The following is an 18,923-nucleotide window of genomic DNA, read 5'->3' on the forward strand; positions in this document are numbered from 1 at the left end:
CTGTACAAAAGACAGACTTGTACAAAACACAACACAAAAATTAAATCACAGAAATCTATTTATCTATCTATCTAAGAGTTGACCTCAAATCATGCTTCATGCTACAAATACTCCCTCAAGCTCTGTCAAATCTGTCTATCATTTTATCTATCAATCTGTCAACTGACAGACTGTTCCTTCATTCTTTCTATCTTTGCATTTTAACTACCACTTTAAACTTTTCTTAGATTTAAATGTATTCGAACGGTACACACACTGATGATTTCTCTGTTTTCTCTAATTTGTCATAGAAATAAGTTATCACGCCAGCACATTTATATTTAGATTAGATCTGAATTAGCAGGATATTTCAGGCTCCTTGTCTATTTGCGTCATGTACATTCTCAGATGTACTTGTAGAACTTCACACGTAATTTGTGATTTCAACCACAGATGTTGATAGAGAACCCAGAATTCTGGAATGTACCAAATGTGTTCTTATGATGTTCTTACATTCATGTACACTTTTATGCAGGGCTGTCAGAAACAAATTTTGTTCTGATTAATTACATGATGTGTTGATTAATCTAATTAATCGCAAAATTAATTTGACTCTGTGTTTTAGCATGTCTGATTATTTGAATGCATACTTTTATTCAATTTTTTTCTTAAAATAGCCTTATGAAAGTTTTTTTACTCTTGGAAATTCTGTGTTGTGTATTTAAAATGTTCTGGTTATCAAATGAATGCATAAAACATTAATTTCATTTATCTTTTAATTATTGAAAATTAAACAAACTTTTTTTTAGCCAAACAAAGGGGAATTTACTATTAAAATTAAAACATGGAAGAAATGTTGTGTGATTATACCCTAAAAAATAATGTTTGTTTCATTTTAGTAGTCGTAGTAATAGTAGTAATATATATCTGGCACAATGTCTTAAAGTTAAACCGGACTTTTATTTTGACGGGTTGCCGTGTCGACCTTTACATTTCTGTGTGTATATGATATAACGCTAGTTTTCCTAAAATGGAACAGTCAAATGCTCATGAAATGACTCTCAGCATGCAGGATTCACATTTAAATGTTATTTTGCGGCGTAATATTTACAGATACTAGTCCATATTGCAGTTTGGTTTAAGTGTAATGACCTACATTCAAACTTTGACAAATTCCATGACATTCCGTGTTATTCAGTAAATTCCGTTTTTATGACTGGATCCCGCCATTCCGTCCGCGTTTTCCGCATCGCGGAAATCATAGGGCCCCTCATGAGGAGGCCTAGCAAAGCGACCTGTTTATTGTTATTAATTGCCCACTGCCGCTCACCTTCAAGGGCCTGGAGGAGTCAGACAGGAAGGGCTACATTATTTCTCTCTCAGACTCAAACGCAGCTTCCTTAACTCCCCTGTCATCACTGCAATGATTTAATTAAACCAGCCCGCTTCCCTCAGCCTTCTCGCCTCAGACCAGCCTCACGCTGACTGACAACCAACACATTACTATGCACAGGCAGCAGGAGGGCGGCTACGAGCAGATATGAATGTATGAATAGATAGGATAAAAGGATGGAGTAATTGATTTTCTATCTGCTCTTCCATTTCATTAACTGAATAAATGTACTTGATTTTGGGCAGTTTTTTTGGCTTGTTCAAATCAGCCCCTTTGTTCCATTGTTGGTTCTTGTCATTGTTGGTTGACTTTTGTTTTTGTAGCGTGATAACGTTGGAGAAAAATAAGCTGTTTTGCACCCAGTAGAATTGCCAATGTGCGGGTACGTTCCCATGATCCTCTGCAGTTCTGAAAAAGTTCTATTTGTCATTCTCTTGTATGACTTGCCTTTGAAGATCTGACAGGAAGCTTTGTTTTGTTGTTGTTTGTCATGTGGGATTTGTCCTGGTGTTAAGCAGTGTCACAGTTTTAATTGAAAATTCGTGTTATCTACAGTGGCACATATTTACATTACGAATTATACACAGAGAGCTTTAAGTTTTTGACATTGTACAGACATAAACTGCTGTTTTTTTTCTTCCCCCAGATGTGATCCATACCGTCGGCCCGATCGCCAGAGGAAATGTGGGCCAGACCCAAAAAGATGACCTTGAAGCATGCTACAAAAACTCCCTCAAGCTGATGAAGGACAATAACTTGAGATCTGTGGTGAGTTTAAAAGCCTTTAAAACTTTAAAAACAGTCCACTTCAGACAAGCAGCTCTGAGACTTGGTTGATGCATTCAAGATCGTGTTTTGAAATCTTGAAGTCAGGAAAATAACAGTTTTGAGGATGATTGTACAATGATGGCGTTGCTGTAAGACACACTCCTTTGTTTGCACATTTGTAGTTGATTGTTGGATGGCTGCAGCACAACCTATGCCACTACTTTCAGCAATTTGTTCTGATAAAGAGACATGCAGACAACAGACAACATTTTCTGTTGGTTCCACATGGGTTTTAGTGATTTAAAGCTCTCGTGCCCCCCTCAGTGACTAACAGTTGCTCTTGTTATTGCAGCATTAATTCTCACATTTTGTAACATGAAGCAGATCTAAAGCCAGATGTTGAACGCAATTCACACTTGGGCATGCTTTTTGTCTTTTGATGAAAATATTCTTTAAGTGTAGTAAATATTTCATCATTTGATTTTCGTTACAGGAAATTACATGATGAAATGGAATGTAAATAGAAATTCATATGTTTTGTAAATGCATGTTACTGATCTGCTTGTGAATGTTTCGTTTTTCTACATTCCTTTTGTCATCGTAATTTCTTTTATCGTTTTTTTTTTGTCACTGTCGTAACTCAACCTTCTGGTGGACAGAAGGACAGAATGCTCTTTGGTGCTAATAATTTAGTCTGCAAAAACCTCATCTCTGCTGAGCAGAAAGTCCCTGTCATACTTTTTCCTTTATCAATAGTCCAACGTACATTGCAAAGATCACTACTTCCATTTTCTTGTGATTTTTAATTTTAGTCAGCTTTACTTTAAAACTGAGAAGGCATAATCTTAGTAATTGAAAACAATGTTTTGATTGTTAAGAAAATGCTAAATTAAACCAAACATTCTTGATTACTCAAATTGATTACTCAATATTTTTTTGATTTTTTTGTGCTTTAGTAGAGCTGGGAGATTTTTCAGATTTTGCTGATTAATTCAAATGTAATGTTTTGCCACAATTTTATTTTTTAGAAATCAAGAAAGTCAAGGAATTTTATATAGATACATTACCAAACGTTAGATTTAGACACTGACAGTTTTCTTTAACTAAATGGTTAATAAAGAAAAAGTTACTGTTGAAAAAGTTAAGTTCATGTTGACTAGTTAAAAATCATAAAAAATCGAGAATCGGTCAAACATTCTGAAAAAAGTGAGATTTAAATATTTTGCCATATCTCTCAGCCCTATGCTTTAATAATCCACTTAGTTCTGCATTGCCCATGTTTTATGTTTTAGTGTCGTTACAGAAAGAGTGTTCATAGTGTGACGTGATTGATCTCAAATATAATAGTGCTCTACAGGTGTGTTTAAACTGATCAGTCCCCAGCATTATTTACTATGATTGGAACTTAAAAATATTAGTCAAAAACATCATTAGTGCAATATTTATATATTTCGTTCAGTGTTATTTTTGTTGTCATGGTTCTGTCGACAGTATGTTTTAATTAAAATCTGTTAATTATCAACATAATGTTCATTTGTTGGTCACATCCTCATTATAGCTGATGGACATTGGATCAAAACAATTTCAGTTGCATTGCTATATTTTACATGCAATTACTGCATTTGATTAGCTTTTACATGTATACTTTAAGTGTCAGGGTCAATTATTGCAGCTAGCTGGCAAAACATTTTCAGTTGATTTTTTTTTTTTATTCACAGCAAGTCATAACAAAAACATTTGTTCGCTAGCTTTTAAAAAACCATTCATACTGTATGTCTTTCAGTCGCTGAAACAGCTGGAATGGATAAGACTCATATTTTCCATATTGCAACTATATTCAGATTGTTTCTCAGCTCTGTAAATTACCAGACAACCTCAGGCTTTAATGAAGCTGGCCAAAGACCAGCAGCTTTGGACCGGGAAGACGTAGAGTCTGATCGTGCGCCGTTCCAGCTGTTGACCCTATCTCCACCATCTGGTGCGCATGAGTTATGGATCTGCTTTAATCCATGGTGGCCGCAACCAGAGGGGCCGTGCGCGAGACAGACCAATCAGCTCCTCCATCCAGACCAGCAGAGGCCCCAGAGAGGATCTCTCACAATTAGCCATGATGAGACAGTCTTTGCGGGACAAATCGCTAACTTCGATACTTGATGAACCGCTTTAATCTCACCGTGAGGATGGAGATGTCTGGCGTCATCATCATTACAAGGATGGAATCGCGTGGTTAAGATTGCACGAATGCACTTCTGGCTGCGAGCAAATGCACGCGCCGCCACGAGTGACTGGGAGTCAAATCCTAATTAGCGATTCTGTTTATTCTGTTTTATCTTATGGCGTACACAGACCTTCACTACTGCAACCCACGTAGAAGGTCATGAATGAGTCTGGGGGGTTTGGGATGTATATTTACTCCCAAAGCATAGCCCAGAGATTCTTACAGGCCTCATTAGGTAGAACAGGAGAAGCCAAGAAAGGGGCCGTGCATCCTTCGCTCTATATTTCTTTCCTTAAGCAGTGGCTTTACAGTACCCGCTCTTTTACATGCACATTCCACACATGTATTTAGCTTCCTTTTTCTATTTATTTATTCAATAATTCACATATTGACGTGAAACAGGACTCTGGTTTTACTCGAAGGCAAGTCTGGACATGTTTAGACAGCTGCTACAGATTATTGCTGCCCGTTTTGATTGACTGATGTCTGTCCGGTGAGTTTTGCTAGCCGTTATACTCGAGCGCTTTAGTGTTTAACGTTAGTCGCATACAGTGAAATTAAAATTCCCCTGTTTTTATGGTCTATGTCAGCGGCTGATTTATAGCAGAGGTTCCAGACCACTTGCCTGGTAGATTAGTGCTAAACTCATTGGAGAATCTGTCACTTAGAAAGGCAGAGTAGTGAATGTTTCTCAAAAAGAAATGGTTTGCCTAGTGGGATGCTGGAGAATTGCAAGGGGATTTGAGGTGTGAGAGGGGAAAAAATGAAAAAAACTGTTCAAAAAAACATAAACATGTGCAACAAAAGATGGGTATTGGATGAGCTCTCGAGCTAATCCTTGTTCTTGAGAGCCCAAAGACAGCCCCTGAGGCAGACAGAGATCTGAACATGTGCTGCGGCCCACATGTGCTGCGCAGACAAATTCCCCTTGATTATCTCAAGCGATAGGGACCCGTGAACATATTTTTAGACAGGAGGAATCCAGTGCTGAAATGTTAGTATGAGGACCCTCGCTTCCTCACTTTCCCCCCTCGTTCCTGAAAGCATATTTGAAATTGTGTGGCTGGATAGGTGCAAGTTAACAGAAAAGAGTCTTAACACATTTATTATGAATTACAGTGAGATTCAGTCTTAGTAGTAGTGATTTTTATTTATTTATGTATTTATTTATTTATTTTTCAGTTTTACGGTAGTTATGTTTTGTTTCTGAGCACCATCTGTTAAACTTGCTTTTGTTTTCTTTGTCAGTATTATTATCATTTATCCCATTTTTATCGGCATGAAGATCTTTAAGACAGGTGTGTTATCTACAGGAAAGGTTAGGAGGTAAACATTGTTGCGCTTGTCGCTTGCCAGCAAGCACTCCTGCAGATTGGGATGAGTAATGTTTTACTGGAATAGATAGCTTAGGGCACATTAGTTTAGCATGGCACCTGTGTTTGCTCCGTGAAGCTCAATAAAATATGAGCTTCATCTTCAGAAATGACAAGCTCTCACAGCCAAGATGCTTAACCTCCAGAATGTGGTTCAACGCTTTTTGGACCAGGAGCAAGAGACTGAGGACTCTCACTCTTCATCTATGTCGGGTGTTGCCGTTTTTGCTCTGTTCCACATTAACGCTGGGAAAGATCAAGTAATCGAGTAAAGCTAGTGAGGGTTTTAGAGCCAGAATGTGTTATGAGTTATAAGGATGACTTAGACATTTTGATGTCAGTGATCTATTATTTTAGAGTTATTTATGTAGTATTTATTTGTTATTTTGAATTAGCTTTTGTTTGAAGTTTTCATTTTGAAGTTACAGTTGAGGTCAAAATGTTTTTTTTATTTTAGTGGTAGTTGTTCATGAGTTCCTTGTTTGTCCTGAACAGTTAAACTGCCTGCTGTTCTTCAGAAAAATCCTTCAGTTTCCACAAATGATTTGGTTTTTAAGCATTTTTTTGCATTTGATACCTTTCCAACAATGACTCTTTTGACATTTGATCTACAGATTCAAAAGTTTTCACCCCCCAGCACTTAATGTATTGTGTTTCCTTCTGAAGCATCAGTGAGCGTTTGAACTTTCTGTAATAGTTGCATATGAGTCCCTCAGTTGTCCTCAGTATGAAAAGATACTGTCAAAATCTCACAGTCATTGTTGGAAAGGGTTCAAATACACAAAAATGCTGCAAAACCATAGAATTTGTGGGACCTGATGGATTTTTCTGAAGAAAAGCAGACAGTTTAACTGTTCAGGACAAACAAGGGACTCATGAACAACTATCACTAAAAAAACACACACACACACACACACACACACAAAAAAAACCCCACAGCTGTGGATCATTCAGGTAATAACACAGTTTTAAGAATAAAGTGTATGTAAACTTTTGAACAGGGTCATTTTTTATAATTCAGCTATTATTTTTCTCTTGTGGACTATATGTAAACGTCTTTTATGTGAAATATCTTATTCAGGTCAGTACTAAATAAGAAAATAACATGCATTTTGTATGATCCCAAGGTGTATGTAAACTTGAGCTCAACTGTACCTAATGTTTTTTTTTTTCAGTTTTATTTTAGTATTTCAGTATGAATTTATTTTGTTTCAGTAAACTTCCAGCGCAGCTTTTCCAATTTTAGTTTCTGTATTTTCACATTTTTTTTTAATCTAATATTTTATTTTATTTTCTATGTATCGATCTATATGTCTGTCTATCTCTGTCTGTAAAGTCTATAAACTTTCAAACTTCCATGGCTTTTTAAACATTTTTCTTTTCTTGTAAATTTAGAAATTTTTCTAGTTAAAAATGACTAATATGAATTTCTTTGAATTTCATTTTTTTTTCTGATTTAATGACTTCCTCAGACCTTATCTATATATAATGCAGTTCTCTTATTATTCTACTTTTAGTACTTTTGTGTTTTAAAAGAAGTATGCTGCTTTGTGTATGTGAGAGAATGTGATTAAAACCCAGCATATCCGGTCACACGGCTCCCATGTGAACCCCGGATTCACACTCCCACTCCTGCGCTCGACTCGCTTCTGCGACCGAGTGAACAATCTGTCACGTTCCCCCGGAGGCCCGTTGGAGCCACGTGTGACCGCGGCCTGGTCTGAGGACATCAGCAGAGCTAACCGCACTCCAGAACGCCAGCATAGGGAATAGTGGGAACTGTGGCTCTGGCGGAGTGCATTTACCATGCACCCATGAAGCCACAAAATGCTCTTCAGCACTGAGAACCGATAATTTACGGTGGCCCTTGTCTCAATCGGCTGGCTAGATAAAAAAAATTGCCGCCACGACGGACTCCGCTTATGTGCACTGTTAGCGGTAGTTGCTCATATGGGCGGTGCTGTGGTAAAATAAAAGGGACGGGTGAGTACAGATCGCAAAATCAGTCAAGATAATAAAACTGTCTGAACGGCCAAGGTGGGAGGAGTCTTGCTCTAGTGCTCTGTCAATATGTATGAGAGCCAAGAGACATTAAATGCACGACACTTGCTGGGGTATTTTGGGACAGCGAGAGCTCGGGGAAGCAGCAGAGGATTTTTGTAACATTGTTAATGAGAGAAGGCTTGATAACAGTTGCGAAGAACAGAAAGAGAATAGAACCACATAGCAGACAGTGTTGCTGATAAAGCATTCACACTTCGTGATTAACCAGGGTGTTAATTGTCAGACTTTTTTTTTTTTTTTAAGCCTGAAGAACGTAAATCACTGGTGAAAGAATGAAAAACGCTTGCTCTTTAGCTACACTACCTTTCAAATGTTTGGGGTTGGTATGGTTTAAAATGTTCTGGAATAATTTCCTCTTATTTTATTTTAGTTTATTTTATTACTCCAATCGTGGTGTTTTATATGCCAAAATTTGCTTAATCTGGTTGAGATCTAGATACTGGGGTCTTGTAGCATTTTCTCTTTTTTAAACATTGAATTTTGGCAGAGGTAGTTGTGCATGTATTTGCATGTATAGCAATTCAATAGTCGATCCCTCAGAGAGCAGCTCATCTCCATGCGGGCTTATTGAATGCCTGAAGCAACTTTAGGTGGATAGGTCTCCTGTCTTCATTAGCCATGCCAGCCTGTTCTCATTCCCCTCCTGTAAAAACAGCCAGTCACTCCTGCATGAGGACAACGCCATCTGGTAGCCATTCCCCACTCCAAGACGATTCGTTTTTCCCCAAACTCATAACATACCCTTCGGTCCTGACCTTTTACAAAGAGAAATAACTATGTTTATCCAAAACATCATCATCGTCTCATTTTGCATTGATTCTTTTGTGTGTTTTTGTTCATTATATGACATTCATGTTGAGTTATTAGATTGCCAACCCTCTTATTTTTCTCTTAAGAGCAAAACCACCCTACTAAAATGGTCTGTTATGAAAATTTCTGGGAAAGAAGTGCGATACAAAACAAGGAGGGTTTTTCCCCTTACATTTGGCCCATATTGAATATCCGATATACCTCAGATGTCTTTGTTGCACCACTAATAGTCCCATGAGTAACAGACCTCCTCCAGGTTTTCTGAGCCCACAGGGAACCACGAGTAGGTGCTTTCCGTAGTGCTACATCATTGAGATATTTTGGTAAATACACATTAAACAAACTTCTGGGCGGTCTACTATCATTTCGTAAGGAATAAAGAGCCGGGCAGCATTTTAGTGGCCTCTCTTTTCCCAGACAGATGTGTAATCATAGCGCTAGCTTACTTTTAGATTGTCTCGAAACCACAAATTGTTGATTGAAATACCGAAAGCCTAGCAGAATGTGTGATTGATAGTGTTGTGTGGTGAGATTGAACATCCAGTTTTAGATCGTTTCAGAGTTTCCATTGGCTTAAGATGTGATCATTTTTTTTTTTTTGGCCTCCAATCCCACATTGGAGGTGTTCCTAGCACTACCGTTTCATTAAACGTAGAATTACGCTTGTGTTGTCCTTGAAATGGTGAGAGGTGGGAACCTCTCAGCGTAGTTTCTATGTTTAGGGTCAAGAGAGAGTTTACATCTTGTCCTGGAGAAGAAAACTTTGTTTGTTTGAAGGGAACCCTTAGCTTAATTTAACTGACTAAAAGATGTCGTAGAAAACCTATAAAAGATTTACATTTATTTTAAAAATCCACATCGTTTTATACATATTTTGGACTATGGGGGCACCATTATTTCACTGATGTGCACATGGTTGAGCTACTGGCATTGCCTGCTGCTACTTTTACTGCTACACAGCTTTGAATACAATTACTGAATACAATACGATGCCATATTGTTTGGCTTTTGGTTGCAGTTTTCATTTGAAGGGCAACAGGAGAAGCAATGAAGTCTTTGCCACTTTCCTAGCGATTTGAAGAGGAGAAAAGAATGGCAAGATGCCTGTGGACAAATAAAACTTCCTAAAGTAGGGTGACCATACATCCTCTTTTCCCCAGGCATGTCCTCTTTATGGACCTAAAAAAATGTGTTTGGCCGGGATTTCTAAATCAGGGAGGCATCAGGGAGCCGCTATCGTATGTGTAGTATTTAAATCTTTTGAATGAGCGGCTATTCACTTTCACTTTCAATTTCGTGATCAAATGCACTCTGTATGAAGGAAGCACAATTAACATCTGACTAAAATTTTTGTATTGAAACATTCTGCATTCTGTCATAAAACTGTGCAGATGTTAAGTCCTGGAGGGTCGGTGTCCTATAGAGTTTAGCTCCAACCCTAATTTAACACACCTGAAGCCAGCTAATCAAGGTCTTACTAGGTATACTTGAAACTTCCAGGAAGGTGTGTTGAGTCAAGTTGGAGCTAAATTGTGCAGGACATCGGCCCTCCAGGACCAAGTTAGGTGACCCCTGATGTTAAGTTTCGTGATGGCCACTGATAGGAAGCTGTGTTCATGATCAATCTGCACATGGGTGACTGTAAAATATACATTTTAGATATGGATGTTTAAGTATTTTGAGTTTTGATATGGGATAGGGTCATTGTGCTACTTTGGGGGCTTTTTAACCCCCCTCAACCCCCTGCATCCAGCCCCCACTGTCCTTTTTGTTTTGCAAACTAAAATATGATCACCCTACAGTACCTAAAGGCCCCATCTTCTTCTCTCCACTTTAGCCCTCATGCCTTTGAGCACAGCTACTGGAAGAGCTTACAAATGGCAGAGACAGGAAACGCTAGATGCCATCCTGGCAAGATGTAAACATACAACGCTTGTCATGACGCCACAGCCGCTGAGGGAGCTGTGGTCATTGTATCAGTATTTTATTTTCCAAGTTGTGTATTTTGAGCTGTGTAGCACCAGTTGTGTGCAACCATTTTACATCATAGAAATAATGGCGCCCCCCATAGTCCAAAATGTGTATAAAACAATGTGGATTTTTTAAATAGTGCAGATCTTTCATGGGACATTATTTGCATTATATAAAGCAATACAAGTCTTAATACCCAGGGTGTACAAATTCTGTCATCTGCTCGGCATAATGTTGTTCCAAACCTGTATGACTTTTGATAAATGTCTTGATAAACTGTTTTTGTCCGGACAATGAAAGTCACTGGGGTCCAAAACAACGTTAGACATTCATTGCAGGCATTTTTCAAAATATCATCTTTTGTATTCCACAGAAAGTCATACAGGTTTGGAACAACATGAGGGTGAGCAAATGACAGAATTTTAATTTTGAAGCCAGCGCTGCTAAACGGTGGGCCGACCACATTATGAGGCTAAACGCTGAAGCGCTCACAGGTGATGACTGGTCACTCCTTCATTTAGCTCAAAGGTTGAATTCTAATGCGGTGTGACTGGATCAAGGCTATTTCACTCTTGAACGAGTGCATTGCGATAAGAGAGCTAATTCTTTGATGCAATCGTCTGAGGATAGAGAATCAATGGCAATATTATCACCTTCACTGTTTGGGAGCAATTTCTGACACCGTCTCATTTACATGGTGCTTAATCGATGCATTTGGAGGGACATGCATAATTAATAACCCTGTGCGATGCATGAGGTAATTAATAATTGAACTGAATGATTTTACTCAGCGTTGTACCTAAGCGCCTGTGGTGATGTTTTATTGCATGAACATGTCCAGTCATGTTCCAGCTTATTGTAACAAACAACAACAACAACAGAAATCTCCTGAAAGTGATATTGTAAACACTCCAAATGCCAGAATGGACCCCTAAAGAGTTTTATCACGGCACTTAAAACCGGTGTGCCGCTTCATTATTTATGCATTTAAATGTTCGCATGTAAAACCGCCACCCCATCCGTTCTCGCTTTCAGGGATTCAGCTCCCCGAGTGATTAATTAATGTACATTTATGTGCTTAACGGATCGCGCACCAACTTTCTCTCCAGCCCTTTCCCCCCCTTTTGCTCATAAATTATTGTCACTGTACGTAAGTGGCACCGGCTTCGTTTCTGGAATAGCTGTGAGTGGCATAAAGCTTTTATTGTGGGTGTGCACGGGCAGCTCGTAAGACCGCTAAGCAAACCGCAATAAAAGCTTAACAGTATTGAAGGGTTTATGGGTAGATCCATATAAACTCTCTGTTTTATTCTGTGTCCGCTGATCGACTTTTAATGCTCCTTTACTGGAACACTCCGGCGTTTTCTTTTGCTCGCGTGTGCTGGGATATTGAACCGTGCGATGAGCTGTAATAAGCGAAATTATAACTTTTTAATTTCATTATTTTGCTCACACTGCTCACTACATTGCGGTAAACTTAATCAGGAGAGCATGAGCCCGCCGCTTTGTTTCCCATAAGCCATATGCGTGAAGATGAGAGCTTTGGTAATGAGCAGCAGATTTGAATGATGATGCAAAATTACTCGGCTGCAGGACCTTTTTATCTCGGAACGCTCTCATGTTTATGGTTTTAATATCCGCGCTTTCCCGAGCAACTGTAATGGCGATGCCGCGCTCTCCGCTGGAGTCGGTGGCAGAGCACGTATGCGCCCCCCTCCAGACTTCTGTGGCCAAGTTTGTTCCCTCTGCCCTACATAAAAACACCTGCATGCATCTAAAAGGTTAATTAGAGTGAAGCTTTTAAAAAGGTCACAGTGTCACTTAGTGTTGTCTTTGCTATTTATCTGATCCAGAAACACAGCCAAACAGTAAGCCAATTAGCTCCAATTAGGGCCGTGGCGTTCGAGTTGCCTAGCACGTATTAACGAAGAGGGCCGTCTGTAATTTCCATAGTCAGCCTCGCTCTGAAAGTGACGAATTTGTGAATTTGCAAAGTAGGGCACGGAGGAATCGGTGCATCCCTTGACATTTCACCCCGACCGTCCAGGAGCCGTAGTCAGGGTTGGTGTTGGCCTGAAATATGGAGGTATGTAAAATGTGACATTTTACTCCAGCGGTCTAATCAAGGCTGATGAAGGGGCATAGTGGGGGAAATAAAGCATGTAGCCAGCATGCGGGGTGTGGCTAACTGATTACGAGCCTCAGGGAGCCATCTGTGACTGTGTACCATTATCTTTCTTCCTTTTGGAGGTAATTTTAGAGTATGTGGGGGGAAAAAAACTGGCAGTGAGCTATGTGCGACAAAAGTGAAACAAAGTTTGAATGTGAAAAGTTTACGCCAGTGGACTTTCTTCACCTAAATGCACTGTGCTAGGCTTTTGATATGTGGTGTCTGTCAACTTGTTGAGGGAATTCTCAAAGGAGGAAACTTTTGAGACCATCTAGTGAATTTCAATTGTTTGTATTCCTCTGCCACACCACAATAGGATCGACAGCCAAGAGGTTGTCAGTGAAAATGTTGATTAAACAGATGTTGGTCTCAGTGGCTCCATGGGATGCGAGAATTCCACAATGAGTGGATATTAATTAGACATTACCAAGGGTGGGTTTCACATTCTGAAGCAAAACAAGAGACTTCATCTTTTCTGTATTTACAATGACACATGGCAGGAGAAAGAATTCTGTGTGCCAAAGCGATTCCCTATGGCTCGTATAGACGGTGAGATGCCACATGAGAATCAGAGTTTTTGATGGTAAACAACATCACTTGTGGTTGTGCTGTATAATGTATTTTAAACAGAGTTGAATTAAACAATTAATGGGTAAAGTTTGTTTGGACAGATATTCATTGTTTTCTGTAGGTTTGGGGTGAAATGCAGTGGCACTAAGTGTTGAACACTTAATTCACACTTAAACATGTATGAATGTCATGGCTTTTTTAAAACATCAAACGATAAAAATATCAGACCAAGTGTTTGTTTGTTTGTTTACTGGGAATAATAAGTACATGCAGGCAAAACAAACTAAATAAGCAGGTTGATTGTTAGGTTGTTAACTGTAAAACTGATAAATTGTACTAAATTAAGATAAAAGGTATTATGTATTAGATTTGCATTAGTGTTTTTTTTTTTGTTTTGTTTTGTTTTGTTCTGTTCGATTCAGGTTTTGTTTTCTGGTTTGGTTTGGTTTTGTTTTGTTTGTTTCATGTTTTTTGTTTTGCTTGGTTTGGGTTGTGTTTTGTTTGGTTTTGTGTGGTTTGTTTTCGTTTGGTTTTCTGGTTTAGTTTTGTTTGTTTTGTTTTGTTTGGTTTGGTTCGTGTTTTGTTTGATTTGGTTCTTGTTTTGTTTCCTGGTTTTGTTTGGTTTGGTTCTTGTATTTTGTTTTCTGGTTTTGTTTTGTTTGATCCATGTTTTTTTTTTTTGTTTGTTTTGTTTTGTTTTCTGGTTAGTTTTGTTTGGTTTGTGTTTTCTTTGGTCATGTCTTGTTTTCTGGTTTTTGTTTTGATTTGTTTCGTTTGGTTCATGTTTGGTTTGATTTGTGTTTTGTTTTGTTTTCTGGTTTTGTTTTGTTTGATTCACAGCCCCCCTTCGCACCGCAGACGTGTGCAGTGTAAATAAGGGGTAAGAAATTTATTCATGTAACTATTGTATTCACTTACAGTACCGGGAGTGTTTTTTAAAGTGCATAAACTTATGCTAGGCTAGGCTAGGCTAGTCAGTGATGATGTTCTTTGATAACATAGACGTTTGTCTTCTGTAGCTGCTTTATGAATAACTAAGGAAGTGTAAGCATTAGTAACTTACAATGTTTCTATTAAATTATTATGTTAAACACAAATTAAGTCATATTAAAACAAAAAAATTAGGCTGCTTTTAGCCTTATGCCAGTGTTGTTTCATTTGCCGGTAATGAAACCAGGTAAGTAAATAATTAAATAAATTAGCACGATAATATTGTGTATCGGCGATCTCACAGGCTGACGATAGGACGATATGAAAATCGCCCAACACTAGTTCATGTTTTGTTTTGTTTGATTTGGTTCTTGTTTTGTTTCCTGGTTTTGTTTGGTTTGGTTCTTGTATTTTGTTTTCTGGTTTTGTTTTGTTTGATCCATGTTTTTTTTTTTTTGTTTGTTTTGTTTTGTTTTCTGGTTAGTTTTGTTTGGTTTGTGTTTTCTTTGGTCATGTCTTGTTTTCTGGTTTTTGTTTTGATTTGTTTCGTTTGGTTCATGTTTGGTTTGATTTGTGTTTTGTTTTGTTTTCTGGTTTTGTTTTGTTTGATTCACAGCCCCCCTTCGCACCGCAGACGTGTGCAGTGTAAATAAGGGGTAAGAAATTTATTCATGTAACTATTGTATTCACTTACAGTACCGGGAGTGTTTTTTAAAGTGCATAAACTCATGCTAGGCTAGGCTAGGCTAGTCAGTGATGATGTTCTTTGATAACATAGACGTTTGTCTTCTGTAGCTGCTTTATGAATAACTAAGGAAGTGTAAGCATTAGTAACTTACAATGTTTCTATTAAATTATTATGTTAAACACAAATTAAGTCATATTAAAACAAAAAAATTAGGCTGCTTTTAGCCTTATGCCAGTGTTGTTTCATTTGCCGGTAATGAAACCAGGTAAGTAAATAATTAAATAAATTAGCACGATAATATTGTGTATCGGTGATCTCACAGGCTGACGATAGGACGATATGAAAATCGCCCAACACTAGTTCATGTTTTGTTTTGTTTGATTTGGTTCTTGTTTTGTTTTGTTTTCTGGCTTTGTTTTGGTTGTTTGGTGTTTTTGCTCATGCTTTGTTTCTTTATTTTTTTATTTTATTTTATTTATTTATTTATTTTTTGTGGTTTTCCCCTCTAAGACAGATGCACGCTATAATGAGATATTTTCTTACTAAACATATACTAAACAATTACATTTTACTTATTGAACATGTAGGTCATTGTATCAAAAGTGATGTTTCAGGGCTACAATCCAGAATGGGTTGAAAAACTTCAACTGAGGCTAAGATTCATCGTAAATGCGATTAATTGGCTTTCAGTGAGCATGTCAAAACAGGCAATGTATGACTGACGACTTTGCCCTAGAACGAAAGTAATCTTTTACGATTTCTTAAATTGCTGGCCTAAATCAGACAGTGTGCACCAGGCTTCTGCGGTAGAACTGGCTGCCATTGAGATGCACGACCAGAGACTATAAAACCCTGAGGAACCCTGTCTTAAAAGAGGGAGGGATTGTTATTTATCAGAGGCCTGGTGAGAGAGGAACATGTTTCATTCATTAGAGACATTTGGTCCCGAAATATGTGAAGGTCTGTCAGTGTGCGTACTGCTGCTAACACCTTCTGACAGCTTTCATCCCATGGGCGAGGCAGATTCACCCAGCTGCGAAAAGTGCAAGAAATCGCCTAATCAGTTCATGCAGCCGGAGTTCCATCTTGCCATCGTTATCACGGCCGTCGGTGTTGATTGCAGTGTGAGAGGATGGTGTGAGATGCAAGAGGTGGTCTGTCCCTGGTGATTGTTTTAACAGATTGGTTTTCCTGTGGCAGTGGCGAGGTGGTCAGGATGAGTTCTTGTTTACATCATTACAGTTAATTAACAGGCAGTAGTACAGCAGGGAGGAGCAGACGCCAGTGGGGCCGGACCCAACTGACACGTATATGCGTGTGTATGATATCGGTAGCGATGCCACTTTTTTCCCGCAGCGGTGGCCGTCAGAGTTGCTCGCCTCCACAAGTCATGAGTCCAGATCAGCTGCAGAGAGCCTGTCTAGATCTGAATGATTTGATTAGATAATCAGAGCGCCGTCAAGCATGCGAAAGCCCGTCTTTGTCTCATACCCGTCTCCTAATTCTTCCCTCCCAGTTACACTCTCATCATTACACTTCAACGCAGCTACGCATGGGGGCATTTTCAATTTAATGCTCGCAGATGGATATTTTAATTATTATTGAATCAACCGTAATGGGGCCTACGAATCTGTGCATTCTTTATAACGCATTTAATTAAAGTTGCAGGGCGTGACATGAAACACGACACCGCCACAGCATCAGACAACTTCACGTCAAGTAATGAAGGAAAAAGTAGCCAATTATCTCACACCAACAAAGAAAAGGTTTAGGACTTTCTTGTTTTTGTATGTGGAATTAATTGTATGTTTTTCATACTTTTCCCATAGAGCTGAATAATGTTTATTTTCATAACTATAATTAAAACTAAATTATTATTATTATAATTATTAGTCAAATAATATTTCAGAATTATTATTTTTAAAATTTTTAATTAATTAATCTTTTAAATTATTATTTTATGAACAATCTGTTTTACATGTTGTTGTTGATAATAACAATAATAATAATAATAATAATAATAATAATAATTTTGTTATACAAGTTAGTTATAATATATAAACAAAAAATATTAGTAATAATAATATTTTTAATAATTACTATAATAATATTATTACTACTATTATTATTATTATTATTATTATTATTATTATTATTTGTGAAACACTTTATGAACAATCTTTCACGTTATTGTTGTTTTTGATAATAATAATAATTAATAATAATATATAAACTAAATTATTAATAAGTCAAGTAATATTTTCCCATAATAATTATAATAATTATAATAATAATGATTATTATTATTATTATTATTATTATTATTTGTTTGTTTGTAAAATAATTACTTTATGAGCAATCTTTTACATATTGTTTTTGATAATAATAATAATTTAGTTAAAAAAAGTTAGTTATAATAATATATATAAACTAAATATTATTATTATTATTGTTATTATATTATAATATTATTATTAGTAGTACACTAACAGTCAAAAGTTTGAGCACACTTGAGTGAAATATTTTAATTGGTAAAAAACATATTTTGTAAAATGTTATGACTTAATTGTTTTTCTAGATGTGCTCATTCTTTGCTATAATAAAACAGAATACGCAGGTGTGTCCAGACTTTTCACTTGTAGTGTAATTTAAATGTTGATTATGAGTAATTTAGACTAAGACACACCTGTGAACTTTTTACCTGTTTCGCAAAAGGTGAGTAACATCAACGCTAGCACTATGTGTATGAAAACAGGTGTCCGTGGTATATTTGCACCTCCAGACTCACACAGATTGCTTTCCCGCAGAGCTGCTAAAGGCCTCAGTGGTTGCCTCACATCCTGTGACATCGCTCTCCATATGCACATTAATTTATGCCTACCACAGCCGCTGACTCAGAAAAAGGAGAGAAAAAATGCACCGGCTCATCTTATTAGATTTCCTTTGTAGTCCAGATATCCAGTGTTGGACATATTTAATAACCCTCAGCTAATTATAACGGCTTGTTATAGTTTTGAGCAAATTATTTTCAGGAGGGTAATGCTGACAGGTGTGCTGAGTGATTTTTGTGGCCAACTGCCATTTTCAATAGTGTTGACAGACATGTGGACAGAGGAATGGGGTCTTGGGGAGTTTTGCCGAGGGGAGAAATAACCTGGTCTTTGTTCTGTGCTTGGGAGACACTGGAGCGATAAAGTACCTTAGCTTTTTTTTGGTTGAGCAATGATGTACCAAATTAGGTTTAATCACGTTACAAGGTTTTTATCATGTAACTGACATTTACTCCTCAACAGTTTTCCAGTGATATGGTATCTCAGCGCATTTGAGCATCACATGCAAAAGAAAAAGATAAACACAGAAATCTGCCATATGGCTAGATTACTCAGCATTGACACTTCTTTTCCTCTTGTAGCATGTTCAACACATTTCCTAAAATAATGTCAATATTTATATCATTTTTGTATCTAATTTTAAATAGTGCTGGGTTTCTTTTCTTTGCAAGAGGCAGGAGGAGCTCTCATATATTGGTGCATTGCTGTATATAGCTTTCGTGTATTGAAACCAAATAAAATCCTTTGACATTTAAATTGGATTTGCACACAATATATACAGCTCTTATGCAAATTATACATGTATGGTGAATGTTAATTCTGTACACACAGCTTGCATTTGTTCACAAGTGTAAATTCTCCCATAGACTGCCGTGCTACGTTTGTGTTCACCGCTTTTTCCCTCCAGGCGGAGAGACTGAATGCTTTCATTTGGAAGTAAGCGATGTTTACGCCCGTTGCCGTAATTCTTTAATGACATCCCCCGTCCCAGCACATCACCAGGTTTAGTGGCATTACCATCTCTCAAGGTCACTTCTAACAAGAAGGTCTTCACTACGCCTGCACACCATTGATTGGCTTGCAGCTTCAGTCGAGCACAAAACAAGGTCTGCTCTCACATTCATGAAGGAGCCTCGTCGCATCTCAGCCACGTTTATG

At 37.7% G+C, this 18,923-nt stretch overlaps 1 protein-coding gene across 10 annotated transcripts in view; it reads left to right on the forward strand.

Moving 5' to 3' along the window:
* Positions 1-18,923, forward strand: part of macrod2 (mono-ADP ribosylhydrolase 2) — a 668,211-nt gene that overhangs the window by 439,698 nt on the left and 209,590 nt on the right. For all 10 annotated transcript variants that reach the window (XM_051125202.1, XM_051125209.1, XM_051125205.1 and 7 more), the window contains exon 6: positions 2,019-2,140. In XM_051125202.1, the coding sequence (XP_050981159.1) occupies positions 2,019-2,140 (122 nt within the window). The remainder of the gene's footprint in view (positions 1-2,018; positions 2,141-18,923) is intronic.

This window comes from Labeo rohita, chromosome 13 (assembly GCF_022985175.1).
Source record: "Labeo rohita strain BAU-BD-2019 chromosome 13, IGBB_LRoh.1.0, whole genome shotgun sequence".
Lineage (NCBI taxonomy): Eukaryota > Metazoa > Chordata > Actinopteri > Cypriniformes > Cyprinidae > Labeo > Labeo rohita.